We start from the raw sequence: 19,846 nt of genomic DNA, 5'->3' as shown, positions 1-19,846 counted from the left end.
CGCTTCCGGAATAATCCCGTTCCTCTTTCGGAATCGGCGACTTCCGGCCGACTCCGGTCTCGATCTCGCGGAGATTGAATTAGTCACGGGATTGGACTAATAATGCCGCAGTAGTTGTAGCGAATGTGTGGTCCGGCGTCGTCCCGTCCGATCTGCCGCGATGCGCGGAGTCGTTATCGAGTTAAAAGTAAACTGACAATTCTCCGGATACAAGTGATTGTAATGCACACGTCGTGTGTCAGCCGTTACTGCATTACAAGTACTTAAGTATATGTATAGTAAAGTCGTAGACTCGATTCGCGCTATGCATTTCGTTTATAAACTGCTGACGACTATGCGTGTTTAAATTAAACATATATATAAGTGGACAATTCTTCGCTGACATTAATTGGCCGCATTTAACTCAAGCTTCTTCGAACGATTATTTATGTACCTGACACTATTTAGTATAATTTTGCGGAATTTTGATAGAAATTTATTATTTACAAAATATACAAATTATCTCACAATATATCATAACTATAATCTAGTATATTGTTTTTTAACGAAGTCATCTTCAGCGATATTGAATTTCTTCGTGGAAATGATAGGTGTGTGTATACATTGAGAAAAAAAATTTTATTTAATTAATTTTGTTCAATTAATTCCCATTTTTTAAATTGAAATATTGAAATATTTAAGTTAAATACAACATATTAAATCTAACATGATATATATTTGACTTGAATACTTAAATATTTCAATTAAACAAATGGTAATTAGTTGAACGGATTTAATCAAATTAACACCTTTTTTCTCAGTATATACATGTATGCTTGCAATTATGTATGAGAGATTAGAAGAATTAGAAAATGTGATAGCTTTTTTTTTCTAAAAATAAATGAATCCTTTCCCGATTAAATTATTACGTAAATAACTTTCGTAAATAACTAATAATCGCGATAAAGACAATATTATTACTGAAGATAATTTTAATATTAATGATTTCGTACATGTTTTCTTTTTTTTCAAATAAATACATATCTGAAGATGTCTTTAATTTAAAAGTATCGCTCCGTTCTTATCTGTTATGTTGCTTATCGATTGCTTCTTGCAATCGATAAGCAATCTCACTCGATTCTATACACAGCTAAATTGATACACCTGGAGGTGATGTTACGCGCTTTATCAGATAGAATTGATTTGTCACTGATAACAATATTCACAATGACTCAAAAATTATTTACTCTAACTTTTTATGAAGAAGATTTTTCAACAACTGTAGTTTATTTTATGTTTCTTTGATACATTTATATAACGATAAACGAAAATTAACTTATTAATTTCTACACATACACATTTATTACTCTAATCATGTAAGTACAAATTATACGAAGATAATAAAGCTGATAATAAAGCTTCTTTCCTTTGTTGTAACATAGCGATTTTATGGAAGAATTAATATACTTTTCGACTTTACACGTGTCATTTTACAAACTTAATTATAAGATAATTAACTGAACTGCTCTGTTGATCAATAATTCATATAAAAGATTACACATACATGAAAAAAGTAAATAAAACTGGAAAATTATGAATTTCTCTACTTCTTGATAGTCTTCTATTTATCTTTATTATTCATACACGCCATATCATTATTGAAGTTTGTAATTCAAACATAGATTATTTTGAAAGTGAGTTAATTTCTCTAAAAGAGAGTTTATTTTTTTACGTGGAATTAAATCTATATCACTTAAGCAAATTATAATCGCGTCTCAATTTTTTTCGCATTGCATATTAATTGTTTAAAATTTATCGACCATTAGAGTTATGAGATAAAATAACATCATTGCTTCTGAAAAGGAAAAATTTCGACGTTTTATGGAGCTAATTCTACTTTCTGTGAAACAAGAATTAGAAACTGTCATTAGTTATGAATTGAAAGAAGCGATTTGGAAAAATATCTCGTTAAATTATCTCTCGGGCGCATATCCCGGTTGTTGCTCCATTCCGAGGTGAGTAATCATTGAAATTCGCGGTAATATAACAGGAATGTCGCCTTCGTTCGCGAACAAAAATAGTCGCTACCGCGTCAACTCGACTTCTCAGTCTACTTTCAAGTCCGCTCGATATAACTGTCACGGCTTGCTCTTAACCCCTTGGGGCGAACCTCTTCTCAGGTTCGAAGGTATTATAGCTAAAGGCGACTATTCCGCTCTCCGAAATGGTCGCGGAAATGGAAAAGTTGCGTGAATAATACTATAATGTAATTTCATAAAAAAATACAAGAGAAAGATGATAATTATCATTTCCCGTAGTTTTTTTTACGTTAAATATGATTTTGGCTTTTAAATTGCTACGTCACCTCATTATCTTGAGAAAATTAAAATTATAAAATTAAAATTATAAAAATAATTTATTTTTAATGTCTTATGTTATTTTATTAAATATTGTATATTGAGTACATCGCTAGAACATTTAATCTTCAAAAAGAATTTACTATTAATATTAAGAAAAATTTTTGTAATTTTTTTAGAATTTTACAAGAGTTCTAACAATATGTTTAATTTAATTTTGAATAAAATAAAATTTATTTATTATGTGTAGCATGATAAATTTATGAAAAAAAATTTTTTTTAACAAACTTTTTTTAATAAACTTTAATTTTAAATTTATCTCAAAAATTTTATTTCAAATTTATCAATATTGTAATAGAGCGAACCAGCAAGAAAACTAGAAAAATGATATTCCTTTTTTTGGTCTTCAAATTTTTTTTTTTTGTTGGATTGCATTAGTTTTTGCAACTTGCAACACTGTGGAATAAAATAAAAATCGTTTTTTAATCCTGGATCTACAAAAAATTTTATACAAGATTTTATTTTTTTATTAAAAAGTTACAAGAGACAGGTTTTCATAATTAAAGCAATAGAGGAAACGAACAATGTGTTTTTTTATGATACAAAAAATAGAAAATTAAATAATATTTCTGTAAAATAACGTAAATTCCATAACATAATTTCAGCTCAGGCATTAATATATAATTGTTATTCTTTATAGAAGAACATACAAAAATTAAAATTACTGTTTTAATAATTGATCAAGCTTTTATTATCGCGCAATTTTCATATTGTATATTGTTTTAATATTGTATTTTTATTTTAATTCACATTTTTTACATTATAATGACTGGCCGATTTTAGATATATATGCAGTTTTCATATTTGTATTTTTGTATATACCTACATACGCATTTCTTACAAATATACATTTCATATATGTATATATTTTAATTTCTAGACTGCTATCAACGCGATATAAAATTTTCAAATTGTTGGATTTTTATGAAAAGCACTTCTGATTTTTTTTATTCTCTCTTTCAGCTTTTTTCGCTTTTTTTTTCTTTTTTCCCTTTCAATGTTTAATAGGTTTCTCTTTATGTTTTGTTACTTATCACGGAGCACCTATTGTGAATCGCTGAACGAATCGGGAGATCCCGAGATCGAAATCAAAAATCGATTGCGCATCTATATATCCATCGTCCAGCGTATTTGGATACGTGCCTTACGAAATTCTACTATCCTTTTTCCACCTCTGACTTTTTCTCATCCTCTGATCTTTCTCGGTCGATAGACTTCGACTCAGTTTTGCTCTCTCTATTTCTCTCTCTCTCTCTCTCTCTCTCTCTCTCTCTCTCTCTCTCTTTTCTTATACTTTCCCTGTCTTGTTCTTTCATGAAGTGCGATAGCAGAACGTAATGAATATAAAGAGCAATCAATAAAAATTAAGATTGTTCAAAAATACTCTTCTCGATAATAATTCACAATTAAAATCACAAATAAAAATATAGTTATTATTGCTTTGTCTCTGATCGCCTTTATCTGAAACTATTTTAATCACATAGAAGTAGTTGACTATTTTTACTGATATTTCTTTGATTTCAAATATTTGCATATTGCATTTAAAATGAAGTAAAATTTGCTAAATTTTTTTTTAATCTTTTAATAATGTTAGACAAATTGTATCGGCACATATAAAAGCATGAACTGATTTTTTGCAATGTCTTAATTGAACGATTTGGCTACTTTTCTCAAGATTAATCGAATCATTCGAGCAATTCGATGCCTTGAATACCGAGTATTCCGCGATATGTTGACAAGCGCGCGAAAATCAATGACAGGATCTTCTAGAATGCAAGCAAAATGATAATAGATAATGGGTGATATAAGTGTTTGGACATGTATCTTGGAGCAGGCTATGACAGGACAAAGGAGAACCAAAACTCGTTCTGTTCTCCAACTTGGGCGGGCAAGCTGGAAAACGGATTTGGTAGAGTTTCGCTTCGAGAGTTACGCTACTAAAATCAGGTCGCTTGTTTGCCAGTGAAGTACACAATAACTATTCGTCATTTCGTAAATATACATAAATGGTATGTGACATATAAACAGGAAATGATGTAAATAATGTGTCATAGACATTTAATATTTATATTTGCATTTATATTTTTTAATATGAATAATTTTTAATCATTTGCAATTTCTGGCAATAATATTCATGTGCCAATTTTTAATTTGTGTTAATTTGTATTAGATTTGTAAGAGATTTATCTCTAATATATGTTAGGAAAAAACGCAGCCGCTATCACTTAAAATCTTTGAGACATGATGCATCTTAATAAATTAGATTAATTGCATAATTAATCTTGCAAGAATTGAATAAAAATTTGATCTTAGCTTGTTAAACAATTTGTTTGATAGGATATATATAATCATAAAGAATAAAAATCACCTTTCTCGCAATCATTTATTCTCGAAGTTAAAAATTCAATAATAATTTAAATAATAATCATAATTCAATCACAATAATAAATCGTAAGGTTTAGCAATGTAAAGACGATACTTGAAAGAATCGTATCTTTTTCTGAATAAACTTGCGTGATACCGAAACTATTAGAGTATATCAGACGGCTCATTGAATACCGACATAAGGGAAATTGAGAGACTCAAGGGTGCGATTAAACGGTCTGTTCTTCGAGGTCGCGTGGCACGGCGGCGGAGTCACATCGTCATTATCTCCATTGATATTCTTTTGATCTGTCAAGGACGAGAGTTCGTTGTCTACGCGAATCGACAGTTAATGGCATAGTAGTGCTCTCCAGACGCGGTATGCATTAAATGCTAAAGCATTTGATGTCAAAAGATGGCGGTAGAAGGGCACGAGTAGATATATAATAGTAGTACCGAAGTAGATTCTCTCTAATAGAAGAAGATTCTCTCGATGATAGAGACGAACAATCGTGGAAAGGATTAAAGCGTGAGATCAAAGCGGTTAAGCAGATCTGTCATCGGCAGAGAGAGAGCGAGAGAGAGAGAGAGAGAAAGACGGGGTTTGAAGAGGGAAAGGAGATTCGGAATGCAATTGATCGTAATTGAAATCGTAGAACTCTCTCCAATCACTCTATCTGTCATCTTTTCTCAAAACTTTATGGAGCGATATTTATGTTCGTTTGCTTCGAAAATTATAGTAGAAACAACATGAAAAGAATGGAATATATATTTACGGTTTTTTTAATGGAATATATATTTACGGTTGTCTCATGTGTCGGGCAATGTTATTTAAAAGAGGTTGAAAAATTTTGAACAAATAAAGTTAGGATGAAAAAAATATGTGTATTTTTACGGAATAGTTTATATGCGTTGTCGTCTGAACGAGACTTTCAAAATGTGTGAAATATTGCACAAGACTTTATTTAAATTATTTAAATGTCTGGTATACGGTATAAGAGTTAATCCTGAAAATGATGCAAATGCATTCTGGCATATCATATTATATGGCGTTATAAGTACTTAAGAAACAAGAGAGATTAGCAAAAGTAATGAAAATAAACCTAATGCGTTATAAACCGATATCATAAAATAGAATAATCACGATTAAGTATTCGTATATAAATTAATTAAAAATGCACGTTTAAATTTTATTAAATTTATTGCAATTTCTCTTAATTTATCTTACTTAAAAAAAAAAAAAATATTACGAGAAGCTTATCTCTTATCAATTTACTCGGATTAATTAACTTTAATCTAAAGCTTTGTGTGCGCGTGGAGATGTTTGCTTTCGAGTTTCTACTTACAGAGAAAAGTAACGCGATTGAACTTTACAGGACTCTTTTTGTACGCATATATACACCCTTTGTTACGGTCACAATCGCGATGGCGACATCCCGTCTGGTAGCCTGTGTTCCTTACTTTGATGACCCTTATGTTGTAGGGTGACAACCCCACGTGTCTGCTTGCGCGCAATGTTTCCCTTGCACTTTGTACTTATTATTTATTACATAGTGATAAAAGAGAGAGAGAGAGAGAGAGAGAGAGAGAGAGAGAGAGAGAGAGAGAACATGCTAAATTAAATGCAAAAGCGCAGGTTCAAAAGATTTTATTAATATTTTAGTGATATTCACATGTGTTAAATTTATCAAATTTTGTGATAGAAATATGATATCAAATAAAATCATAAGACACAAAAAATTGCAAAATTCAACTTTTTTCCTGAAGGAAATAATTATTTTGAATATGCGATGAGATTTATAAGAACTGAGTCTGTGTATAATTGATTGCATATAAAATTTGAAACACAAATGTAATAAATGTACGCTAGAAAATTGAATAATTATAATAGGCAATGGAAAATAACAATAAGTAGAATTGTAGAAAAATCATCTGAGATGTAATAAAAATAAAATTTATATTAAACTTGAGCAAATTTTTCTTATGAAAATACATCAATGATCAAGAACACAAACAAATGTGAAACTATTTCGTTATATTATATTTTCCCTATATAAAACTGCATGTTGTGCGTTAGAAATTAAAGATTTGTACGTAATAATATTATGTAACATTGTTAATCAAGATAATGTCGCAAGACACTAAATGAGATGTTAAAATTAAATTAGCAAGGCGTTCTTATTACATAAAACATACAAGGAGGACGGTTCATTTTTTATATAATATTTAAATAAATGTGTGAATATTTTATCAAATCTCTCAGAACACTTGCACATCTATAAAGAATATATTTTTATTTCTAAAGTTAAATATTCTTGTGAGAGGAAAGTATTATCTAATTAAAAAAAGGATCTGTTATTTATAAAAATAGTTGTATAAGATATTAATTAAAACAGTGTCTCTGTGTGCAAAAAGTTGATCACAAAAATCTAGCAATAAAATAATTTTGATATATGTACATATATGAAATGTGCACGATAGAAACTGTATTTATATATATTTAAAAAGATGTATTGCAAATATTTGGATACTTTTTACATTAATACCGGTAACGAGTAAAAATATGGTTTATAAATTTCTAAATAGGAACACGAACGCGAGCGGAATCACTTTATTATGCTATCGATCTTCCATATTTAGAACGGTAACATGCGCAATCAATTCATTTATGTAATAAATACAACGGTCTTTTTCTCTCTGTAATATAATAAATATTTATTAGAAACATGTAATACACTTTAAACTCAACAAGCTAATCAAATGAAAATCGAATCAATTTTTGTATATATGTAGATATCTAGACGTGTGTATGCTCGCCATATTTTTAGTGTTTAAACACTCTTTACATAATATACAATTATTTGAAAAAGTTGTGCACTTTTTTTGCTCCGCAGGTGAAATGGTGAATTGCACTTATGCGATAACTTTCTTGTGGACGTGATCGAATGGGACATTGTATGAAAATTGAGCGGGAAAATCAGACTACAAAAGGTTTATTCCCTTGGCCCTCGTCTAGGCACGTTCCTAAATCACGTTCATTGACCGGAGGGAAGTTTGACCTGGTTATAATCGAAGGTAGGTCCCTTCCATTCTATATCTCTCTCTCTCTCTCTCTCTCTCTCTCTCTCTCTCTCTCTTTCCTATTTTTGCTCTCTGTCTTTTTTTCGCTATGTAATTTACATATATTAAATTACATTCTTAGATTAGTCCATTGTTTGCCTGGAACTGTGCCTAGATTGTATATACACAAACAATCAGCGGCAAAATTCGCCAAATCTTCAATCTCTATTATTTACTTTTGAACTTATTGCAATTAATCGAGAATGCTTTCATCGTAAATTTTTCGTATAAAATATTTTATGATATTTGGAGTCCTTTCAGTAAATAATATCAAAGAAGCTCTGTCAAGAGCTTTAGTTTTATCAAAGCGCTTTTTCGCAGCAACTGAGGGAAATCTTTAAGCTTACCTACTAAATCCTCTAGATGTGCTTTATTAAAATTCATATTTTATTTGCTGAATTTTATATTAAATCAAAAATACTTACGTTACAAAATAATTAATAAAATTTTTAATTTTTAATTAAATATATTGCTTATTATATAGATAACTATTTATAAATTGAATATTGATAGTCAGGATCCAATTCAGAAACACGTGACTTAATGAAAGAAGTATTACAATTAAAAGTGAAAAAATTATTTTGGACAAAAATTATAAATTGAATACTTTTGAAAAAGATAGTCGAAAATTCCTCTAAAAAATATTCAGAAAAAAAGATTTAATTAAAGATATTAAAAGCACAAAACAAAATCATTGCAAGGTTCTCCTTAATAATTCTCATAATTATCCCTCCTACATTTTAATTTTGAAAATGCCTTATATATAAAGTTAAAGAAAAAATATATACATAATAAAATAAAATATATAAGAAATAAAAATGTCCCGGTCAAACACACCCGGACGAAACGTCAGGATTGAGAAAATAAGTTCGTTCTTTGTCTTTGGTGCAGCCGTTAGCGGCGTCAAGCATGGCGAGGAGCAGCGAGAATGGATGCGGACGCGGTTCCGAGCACACCGTCATCGTTGTCCGTCGCTGCGATGCCGCCGTCGTGTCACGTGGTAAGGCAATGTCCCAGCAGCGCGAATCGATCAGCGTCGGTAACGGCGGCAGCGTCCAGCAACGTAGCAACGACGATAGCACCGGGAACGGCACCACCACCGAAACCAACTCCAGCAATCAAGGTACCGAGGGTACGGCCGATTAGAATCATCTTCTTGAACGCGGACGTGGCGCACTTCAGAATTAATGTGAGTACATTTATATCGGTTATTTTTTTTCCCCTACAAATTTAGAGACTTTGTAATTAAATGTATTTGTAAGAAAATTTTAAGAAAGACGTTTCAACGGAAGATATACTCCTTCAGCAGGTTTTGTTCGGCTAATAATAAAAAAGAAAATCAACTTAGATGTTTGAAAAAAGAACGGTTGCGAATATTGATTCTTTAATCCAAAGAATTGTGCATGAGCAAAATTACATTTTATAAGTCGGGATTTTAAAGATTGATGTTTGATGAACGCAAACGTGGGATAAAAAAATTTTTAAATAATTTATGAAAATCTTTGAAAAATTTAAAGAAAAGAGGGAATGTCATTATTGGTGTTACACGATTTATATATATAAATCTAGAAAGAAAATTGCAATATAATATTTTATATATACTGTAAAATAGTTTACAAAATCTCTCAAACATATTTAAATCTGTCTATGAGGAGAGGATAGTTTAAATATCGCACGCTATGCACGGATAAATTTCACGAGGGATATATTAAGATACTGTAAATAATTTAATTTTCCAAAATTTGCTGCGCAATCGCGAATACATAATTAACGTAAATATCGAACGAGATATCGCTCAATTATATTGTTCTTACGTGAGTTTACTGTAAAGTACACGAGCGGAGAGGAGTGAATGCTGATGATGTGAGTAGGAGGATGGAGAGAGAGTGAGGCCGGGGAGGGGAGAGAGGAAGAGGAGTACACGTCGCGCAGTTATGCAAACAAATTAAGCTAATTAATCGAGAAGAACGCGGCCGTGCTTCAGTCGCATACTTACATGCGTGTACAGCTTCTCCTTCTCGTCGTCTTCCGCACTTTGGAGCGGAAAGGAACGAGATATCTTTGTGTGCTTCTTTCTATGGAAACATTAATTAAGCGACAAGTTACGTTCCGTCGTAAGTGACAGATTACATATATGTATTGCTTTCTTTTTGCTTCCTGAATTGTCATTCATCTTTGCAATAGGTCACTACTCACATACGTGAATGAAAGTTAATGATAATAAATGCTTTATAATTTGATTTCCGCTTGTTATGAATCCATCCAGTTCGTTGATTTTTCAATCAAAATATATTTCTATTTGTCAAAATTTTTAGAAAAGTATATCTAAGGATTAAGATTATATTATATACATATATAAGATATATATTATTATACATATATGTACTATATATATTATTTGTATGCATTTCTCTTTATAAAACGACATTTATAAGCTCAAATTTTGTTATATAATAATGTTGCAAGAAAAATTATAACTATTTTAATTCATGTTTTAATTCATATTGAAATATTGTACAATCTTAATTAATCATAAATATATTTAAAAAGAATTTTATCTGTCTTTATCCATTTTTTTGGAAAAGTCGATAGAAACTATAACTTTTTTTTTTTAGACTTACTATGCCTGAAAATTGAACTAAAAGTGAACTAAATTAAATCGCTGCACAAAATTTCAGCTTCTATTTTTTGTTGTTTGTTAAATATTGATGAAATTTTCTGTCCATTTAGCTCGTTCATGTTTCTGTTACAGACGACGAAAGGGCGAATGCATCTCGCAGGATGAATTCGTGCGCGCTCTACTTTTCCCAGCTACGGGCGATGCTCGTGAGAAATCTTCTGCTTAAGAAACGCGAAAAGCGGAAGACGATGGCGGTATGTCTAACTTAACTTTAATATATTAATGTATTTAAAGAGATTCCCGTCGTGTAGGACAACAATTGGCGCTTGATTTTTTTTATATAAAAAATTCGATCTATGATTTCCGATTTTAACATAATTAAAAATGGAAGTCCGAATCTATTGTGTTTTGACACAACTCCAAACATTTCTTAATTCACTTGCGACTTTCGTTAAACTGATGATCCTCTCGGAGAAAAACGTGTAGTAATAAAAATCGGCACCTGTCTCAGGGAATGCTATGGACACGTGCCAAGTGAATGCGTGCAATATATATATATATATATATATATATATATATAGTCAGTACGCAAAAATACGTTGCCAAAATGATTCTAGAAGAGATTGCTTTTTTGCAAGCAATAAAACTGCTTTTTGAAATCAATCGCTATACAATGAAGGATTTAAAAAGGCTTACTTCAAAGAAAGACACATTAATACTGAATCAATAAATTTTTTATACCTACAACATGGAGAGAACGTACGACACGAACGTACCTTGTACGACACTGTTTGTTAAGAGAACCGTGCAATAAGAAAGCTTTTAAGTCTAATGTTAATTTAATGTTAAACGCGTCTATAGTGAAATCCATTTAAAAATAACTGAGAAATTAAATTATATTATCTATCTTTACTAAACTTGATTTGTTACAATCTTTGAATTTTATGTTATTTTTTTATAAGACAAAATGTAGACAATCACTATATTAACTATTTTATATTTTTTTTTCTTTAACAAAAAACTAATTTAATTGGGGATTTGTTGATAACGCAATAGTGTTATATGAAAATATTATTTTAAGAATCTATTAAAGATAAAATAACTTTGTAATTAGATATCAAAATTTTTGACGGGGATAACTAGCTTCGTATTCGTAAAAATTGCACGTTGTTATGAAAAAATGATGAAAGTTAAACGATAGAAGATAGAAGGACGATAGAAAGAAAAGATAGACATGAAGAATTTGCGAGAACGGCGACAGCATGACTGCGACTTGCCGCAGATTGCGTTCGCCAATTACGTTGCCAATTGGGCGTTTTTGCGTTTAGTCGTAATGCCAACTGGGCCAAAGGGTGGATCGTGAAGAAGACAGAGAAGATACTTCTCTATATATCTCGTTGAATTTTTCGCGCTCTTTTTGCACTATTATTGCCACGCCTTTGCCGTATGAAAATGTTTCATATTTAGAATAAGACTAATGCGCGATTAAAAAGATAAAATATTTTATACGCGACAAGAGAAGAGAATAATTTTAATTTAATTAATTGATATATTTAAGAAATATTTAAGAAATTTAATTACGATTAATTAAATTTGAAAAATTGCTTGTGTATGAATCTAATACCTAAAGAACTTATTTTAAATATTATAAATATAATTTTATTACGAAGCGTGATTTTTTTTATTAGAGATAGAAAATCTTTAAAAATATGCAAGAAAAATATTTTTTGTTTGAATATGTGTATATAAAAATGTAGCCTTTTTTATATTTAGATTATATATTTGAAGTTTATAATTAAACAAATAATTATTATTCCTGATTCAAAAATAGGTAAATTGCGCAAATGGTATGCTTTGATAAATAGTCAAAATAAATGTTTGATATATTTATTTTGATATGAATTATTTTATATGAATTATTAATATTAATTGTAATAATTGCAATTAATGGTCGCGTTGCATATTCTTGTAGTGATAATATTTCGCAAAATAATATGATACGGAACGGTTTGTTATTACTGCCTGCTCGTTTAACTCTCGTCGAATGACAATAATACGATTGACATAACAACAACGCGCTATGCATAATAAAATTCGGAACTCGTTTCTTACTGCGTATAGTGCGTTGTTGTTATGTCAATCATATTGTTGTCATTCGCGCGGCGAGATTCAAGTGTACAGGTTTACATTTAGTCGTATTGTCATTCATGAGCTTTTGTCATGCGATGAGCTGGCCGGTGTTGTCTTAGTCTCTTATGCCGTTTTATATTTCGTGAAATGAGATCGCGATAAATATCAGAAGATGTCAAATGATCATTTCTTGTTATTATTATAATTAGCGATTAAGTCGTACATTAAATAAGAGTATAAATGACATTTCGAAACAATGAGACTATTTGTTGAAACGTAAAATATTACGCATGATTTTAATGAGAATAATAATTAATTTAATTAAAAAATAGTCGTGTCTAATCATGTATTTATAATATTCGTCATATATCGGTTATATTTTCAATATGATTTATTCGATCAAAAACTATCGCACGAGTACAAGTATTATACAAATTTGTCAATAGTGCGACAACATACTATTATTAAATTTTGCGACTATTTTTTCAGCTTTAATTTTAATTTGCACTTATGTTATGATATGAAATGACAAACATGTAAAAAAAGAGAGATTTATTTATTTATTAGCGACAAATGTACCATTGTCGTCAAGAAAGTAATTTTGAGCAGATTATAATTACATGTCGCGTGCAATTAATATCAGGTGTGTCGTGTAAAGTGCCGTGCGCAGTCATTTGATGATTAGTATGTGCGATCGTAATTAATTGCATCTACGCGAGTGAAGGAATAGTAAAAAAAATAAACAAAGGAGGAAAAGGAAGTCCAGGGAAGCATGGACAGAGCAATCGTGAGGCAAGCACAATTTATAACTTAATTAATTCTTTGTTACTCGTATAATTAATTGATTTTTTTATTTCCGCGGTAATGATTTATTTTATATTATCGTATATCGTATAACACATAATGTGTATGAAATAGTCTAAATTTTATTTTAAAATCTTTATAAATGAAATTCTTTTGCGTACATATGTGAGATTGAAATCATGATGAACGAAAGATTGTTACATTTTTGGTGATAACATAAATAAAGGATCTCGGGATTAACTTGGCATTAATTTTGATTGAATCAGTCGCCATTAAAAGCTTGTCTCAATATTGTGCAAGAATGATACTGTTAGATTTTTTATTATAGTATTAGTTTTTAAAATAGGAAAATTAGAATGATTTCAAATAAATTACTTGGTAGCGTTTTAGTTTTTTATATTTAGCTACCGTATCTCTTGAAATATCTCATAAAATATTTTTTCTCAAGTATTATATATACTTTTATATTTACTTATAGCTTATACATACAATGATGAATAGAATGGACTCCTGATATTTAGGAGAAAATTCTTTTGAGTAATTATAAAAAATGAGAGAGAAAGAGAAACATATATCTAGATAACAATATACTATTATATCAATTATTATTTATTTACTCATGCTACATTAAGTCAGTCATCTATACTTAATCAGCTTTGATGAAACGCTTTGAATGAAGAATATTCCAATATATCGTGGAAGGTTGGAATATTTACAAAAATCCAAAATTCACTGTTTTTACGAAAAAACTTGATTTTAAAGCAAAAATCTTTTTTTGCTTTTGTCTTCCTTGCAAAAGCAGCAAGCGTCATTATTGTAGCAAGTTTATTTCTTGCGAGCGTTTCTCTGCTTGCCGTCTTTGGCCTTGAAGATGGTCGGATCGAGGACGTTGATGGGCCCGTTGTTCCACAACGAAGCAGATACGGTCTCGGTGGGCTCGACAATGGACGGCAGCAAATGGGGTCCAACCAAAAAGTATGCTTGTTGCACCCAGGTATACAAAGGCAGTCCAGCCGCGCAACACTGCCACAAGGGCAGACCCAAATGGGTCAACATCATGCGAAAATACGCGGTGAAATTGTCGGCTAGATGGTACCAGTTACTGTCGTGATGGAGCCAGATACTCGGCGAGTCTTGCTCTTGCTTGGAACGATACGCCAAATAGATCTTGCCATTTTCGGGTCCCGGAAAGCATTGTCCGATTTCGAAGAGCTTGCAATCGCGCGAATCACCGGTGAACATGACGTCCTCCTGCGACTCGTTCCCTGTTGGCATCCCCGATGAGTCTTGCGCCGAGCTTGATCCCGTTTGCTGATTCTTGCCGACGTATCTCTTCAGTGACGATAAACTGCCGATCTCCATGCGACCTATCGGGAATTCCTCACCTATATGAGACATAAAATGTTGTTTCAATTAATATCGATGAATTGTTATCGAGCTGCACTGACACTTTTTTTAATTCTGTTAACAAATAACAAAAAATTTCGAAGATGATGTATAAAGAACATTGAGACATCAGAAGCTTTTTTTAGATGGTTCTGTAATGTTTTCTCAATGTAGGCTATGCTGTCTATTATTATCTCTCATTTGGATTATTTACTGAGTCATAATTACGTTGGATGATATATTTTGACTTGCTTCTTTGCTTGTAGATTGAAAAATTCTTTCATAGATTTAGAGTTGTTGACAAATGTCACAAAAAAGTCCGTGGCACGCAAGCTTTTTAAGAAATCAACGAATAATGATTTCAGTGATTAGAATGAACGATTTTTATCACACGGTCCTTTTTATCTATTTGATTTTTATATTTATGCTACGGTTACATCATATTCTTTTATTTACAATATGTATATTATAACAATTATACTTATAAGATAATTACTATTAAGAATTTTGAAGAAAAATAAAAAAACATAACAGCTCTGTTGTTATAAGAGATATATAGTAACAAAATAACAGACAGCTAATTCTCTTTTATTTATTGTTGTATTTAAGAATAATAGTTGTGTTACATAAGTGAAATCATAACGCAGGATACATTAATAAATTAAACATCAATTAAATAAAAAAATTTGAAATTAAAAATTATACTAAATTTATAAAAAAGAGATGTGCATTTTACGATAAAAAAATTTATTATAGATTTATAAAATTAAATTAAAATTATTTTAATAATTTTACAAAAAATATAGGATATAAATATAATGAATAAAGACAAATTTACATATAAAATATAGAATATAAAATTATACGGTATAGTTTTGGATATTGTGAAGGAAATAAATAAAGAAGAACGATAAGAAAGATTAATTGAGGTTGGATGCGTTGATTCGGGAGCGCGTGATTAAAATAGTTACGAAGTTACCTGCTATCTCGAGATTCCACTGCAGCAAAAAGCCATCGATGGAAGTATAGAAATTCCGAACGTCTTCAGGGAGCGCGCAGCAATGGCGTTGCTCCCAGCTGTTGATGGTCCCAGATTCGCAGCCGTTTCGTCTCTCGATTCGCACGTTTCTCACGCACGGGGAGTTTTCGAGAACCTTGACCACACCGAGAGTCAGATTCTCGTAGAACGAATCTTCGGTGACAATGTCCACGAAGAATGACATAGTCTCGAGATCTTTGCCCTCCGCCTTTTACAAATATTAAATTACTTTTAAATTTATTTTCTCTTTAAGAGATAAGAAATTTAATTTTAAAATATATTTATTGTAATATATATCTTGTGTTTAAAATATGTACTGTGTTTTGATCTTTTTATAATTTATTTATTTTTGGAAACAATTAGTCACATATTAAAGGAGGCAGACAAAAAGAAAGACAAAAAGTATATTACAAAGATTACTGTATTGGTAGCAACATTTCATAAATTATAATTCCAATGTATATATACTTTAGAAAACATATTATAAGTAGATTATATGTATATTTTATTCTTATATAACTCATTTTTTTATCTTTTTATTTTTTATTGTTTTATAATCTCTTTCGATACTTTTATAATTTCTTTTTTTTTCTCAATTTCTTATATAATCTTTTTTCATCTGTAATGAATTAAAATTAAAACACATAACAAATGAATGGCGAATTAAGTCGTGCACAGATGGAAGCAATTACCATATGTATTTTTATCTTGTTCCGTTTGCGATCATTCTTTGCACAGAAGAGATATAAAGCCCGCTCGCTAATTGGATATTACGATGCTTTCGTAACTGGTATTACATCGATCCGTTTTACGTAATCGTCGTGTTGATACCTCCGGGTAGGAAAAACGCAAATTTTTGCACCACACGTACTATTCGACCGTGACAATGTAAAAAAGGTTTCTGTCTTCTAACGTTCTAGCAATCACCGCGTTCCTTCCTTTTGTTGATCGCCATGACGACGCAATCTCGAAGCCACCAATATTGCCGAACAAAGTACGGGGATGTCTTACTATCTTCTGCTTCTTTATTTATGATGATTAATTTGAGTCTTTCTCGAAGCTTTCTAACTTTTTTTGTAAGAAAAATTGAACTGACTATTCTTTGCACAATCTTTCAATTTTCAATATTATATTGTAACAATTGAGTATCAAATACTATTGATACAAAATTTATTAAAAGCTATGATTCAATTCCTAATAAATTAAAATTATTGAGAAAGTATAAAATTTTTTTCAATCCTTGCAATTTTCAATTAATTTTTATTTAATAAAATTATAATTATATCTTGATATTTTTTTATTAAAAAAAATATAAATTTACAAATTGGCTGAAAAAAAAAATTTACGCAACAAAATGACGATGGTTCTTAGGATGTCCTATGTCCTAGAATTGCAATTTAGAGAATCTCGTCACATTCGCAGATTTAAATTATTAAAATTGTTCTATTAAAGCTTTATTTTATTACTTATATTGAAAAATTCTTGTCACGAGATCGTCAGTTTATCAGAAGAAAGAAATATACGCGATCGAAATAGAGAATATTGTTTGGTATCGTGTTGCGAACAGACGGTCAGACGGCAGGTGCACGAACGGAACCTCGAATAATTACGGGACACGCACGCACGCACATATGCGGGGGATTTCTTACCATGCAGAATTTACGCGTTACGTTTTTAGGGGCACAATGGGAAATAGAGGGAAACCACCCTAACTCCTACATACTGAGGATATTAACTGCAAAAAATATGAGAGATCTTTTATTCATTTAGTACAAGCCGTGTAATTACACGGCCACATTCGTGAAATAAGCTTTCTAAAGAATAAAAGATCTTTCTCGATTTTACATTTTTTATCTTGCCGCAATCTTTATCTTTTTCTCTACCAACTAATTTTCAAAATTTAAATGAATATAAATATTCTTACAGCTTAAAATTATTAATATATTACTAAATTTTTTCTCTCTTTCTTTTAGAAAGAAATTCAGATGCTTTTTCCTTTTTTTTTTTTAATTTGGACATGAAAGTGCTTGATTTCTTTGATCAAAAAAAGCTATCCAATTATTACTTACGAACGAGGAACTGACTCTTAACGATTCCACAAGACACGCCATATAAAGGGCGCATTTATCCGATTCAAAATCAGTATCGCTTGATTGCCCACAGGAGATCTTTCTACCCCTGTACACTCTTGGGATCTTGATTGTGGTGAAGGTCCTGATACCGAACCCAAATTATCCCGCGATGACGACGCAAAGACATGAAGGAGATGTATTCAAATTATTCAACGGCCACCAAAATAACACGATTGCCGTGGTACCCAATTCTACGGAAACCCTTGTGAGTATTAGCTTTTGAAAATCACTGCCAATTCAGTGTTAAAATATTAAAATGTCTAATTAGCATGCATCTCATGCAAATGTTTTTGTTTTTTAATTATTATATGAAAAATACTTTAAATATCTAAGAATAAAAACATTGAATTATTTTATCTTGTTTCAATATTTTCCATTAAATTAATTTATTTATTCAAATAATCTTTTCTCTGTCAAATACAATCTTGCAAAAGTTAAAAAAAATTAAATCCACGCGTTTAAAAAGCCAGAATTTTACTTTTCTTCACACAAAAGTACAAAATTTTGATTTTATTTTAACGTTAAATTACGACAATATTTTTTTCTGAAAAGCATTGATTTTTTGAAATTATTATAAATTATAATTTTTCTCATTATATTTATTTTTTATAATATTGTATATATAATTTTATTCCGCATAAACTATTTCAAGGTGATCTCTCTGTCGAATATTGCGAAATTTCGCACGATACGAAGCTAACAATGTATTTTCTTAGAGCTTTTTAAGCTCCATGAACACCCTCTGGCTCTCTATGTGGGATTATCCCGATAAGCTTCCCTTAAACTTCATGGTGTTCGACACGAAAGACGATCTGCAGGCAGCATATTGGAGAGATCCTTACAGCGTACCCTTGGCAGTTATCTTCGAGGATTCTCAACCGATATCACAGCGTCTCATGTAAGATAACTTTTACATCATTAAGCATAAATTTAAAACAGGTACGTGATTCTTTCCTTAAGAAAAAAAATGCATAGGGATGCATGATAAAAATAAAAACTTTCTATAGTAAGGAAAATTTTTATTTCTCACTTCATATCAAATATTTTTTTGTATCAATAATTTGTAGAAATAAATATGTCAAAGATTTTAATAATAAATAATATATGAAGGAAGATATTGAAAATTGTCTCTGCAGAATTTAAACTTTTTCTGGGTTAATTTTTGACAATGTAAAGAAAAAGTAGTTTTGGATTTAAGTTTGATAATAGATGCAATCGATTTTTAATAAACATTTTTGTATTTATTTCACAAAGACCTTAATATTTTACCGCACATTTCAAACTAAAAATTGCCATAGAATTGACAGAAATTGACAGAAGTTAGCTAAAAATTGCTACAGATATTACAGAGTTTCCAGATTAAACGCAAATAAAATCAGAAACTTTTCTATTTTAATTCTAATCTTCAATATGATATAAGGATCAGCATCTCTTATTAATATATAACTCTTTTTATATTGCTCAGATATGAAATTAGAACGAATCCTTCGTACACCTCGCCGCCTTCGCCAACAGAATTGTATTCTGCTCCGGTTACCTGTCGAAAAGACACAAGCCACTGGATGGGTGGCATTTTGTCGATAGAGACCGGTGGATCCTGTCCCGTCAATAATTACTTACATTCCGGCTTCTTAGGTCTACAGATGATAATGGATATCACAAAAATAAGAGTGAGCTTTTTCCTTTTTTTCTTTTTCATCCAATAAAACAAAGTATCGGATAAAGAGTAGAATCCTTTTCTTTTTCATTTTGAAACTTAGTAAATATCTATCAATTATATATATTTAAGGAAAACTGACAGATAAGAGGCAAGTATCGGTGCGCAAACTTATTATTGCTAAATTTTATTAAAGAT

General features: G+C 30.5%; 2 protein-coding genes across 3 annotated transcripts in view; one reads left to right on the top strand and one right to left on the bottom strand.

Moving 5' to 3' along the window:
- LOC126859070 (cholesterol transporter ABCA5-like) overlaps positions 1-19,846 on the top strand; it is a 37,250-nt gene that overhangs the window by 1,044 nt on the left and 16,360 nt on the right. Inside the window, exons 2-7 of one of the 2 annotated variants that reach the window (XM_050609976.1) lie at positions 7,655-7,835; positions 8,772-9,069; positions 10,633-10,754; positions 18,023-18,196; positions 18,708-18,889; positions 19,457-19,661. In XM_050609976.1, coding sequence (XP_050465933.1) covers positions 10,662-10,754; positions 18,023-18,196; positions 18,708-18,889; positions 19,457-19,661 — 654 coding nt within the window. In that variant the 5' untranslated portion in view covers positions 7,655-7,835; positions 8,772-9,069; positions 10,633-10,661. Of the gene's footprint in view, positions 1-7,654; positions 7,836-8,771; positions 9,070-9,866; positions 9,995-10,632; positions 10,755-18,022; positions 18,197-18,707; positions 18,890-19,456; positions 19,662-19,846 lie in introns of those variants that run through there. The other variant, XM_050609975.1, reaches the window with a different exon arrangement.
- On the bottom strand, positions 14,260-16,051 carry LOC126859100 (tubulin polyglutamylase complex subunit 2). Its single transcript, XM_050610057.1, has 2 exons — positions 15,800-16,051; positions 14,260-14,819 (listed from the first exon to the last, which is right to left on the bottom strand). Exons 1-2 carry the CDS (start codon positions 16,041-16,043, stop codon positions 14,260-14,262), a joined length of 804 nt encoding a protein of 267 aa, XP_050466014.1. The 5' UTR covers positions 16,044-16,051.

This window comes from Cataglyphis hispanica, chromosome 2 (assembly GCF_021464435.1).
Source record: "Cataglyphis hispanica isolate Lineage 1 chromosome 2, ULB_Chis1_1.0, whole genome shotgun sequence".
Lineage (NCBI taxonomy): Eukaryota > Metazoa > Arthropoda > Insecta > Hymenoptera > Formicidae > Cataglyphis > Cataglyphis hispanica.
Note: the sequence above shows the minus strand (reverse complement) of the source record. Positions and strands in the feature narration are given on the sequence as shown.

Excerpts from the sequence above, each read along its gene's own strand:
- LOC126859100 (XM_050610057.1), bottom strand. The coding sequence starts at position 16,043 with ATGTCATTCTTCGTGGACATTGTCACCGAAGATTCGTTCTACGAGAAT. Across the intron at positions 14,820-15,799 it reads GTGGAATCTCGAGATAGCAG|GTGAGGAATTCCCGATAGGT; the intron begins GTAACTTCGTAA and ends TGTCTCATATAG.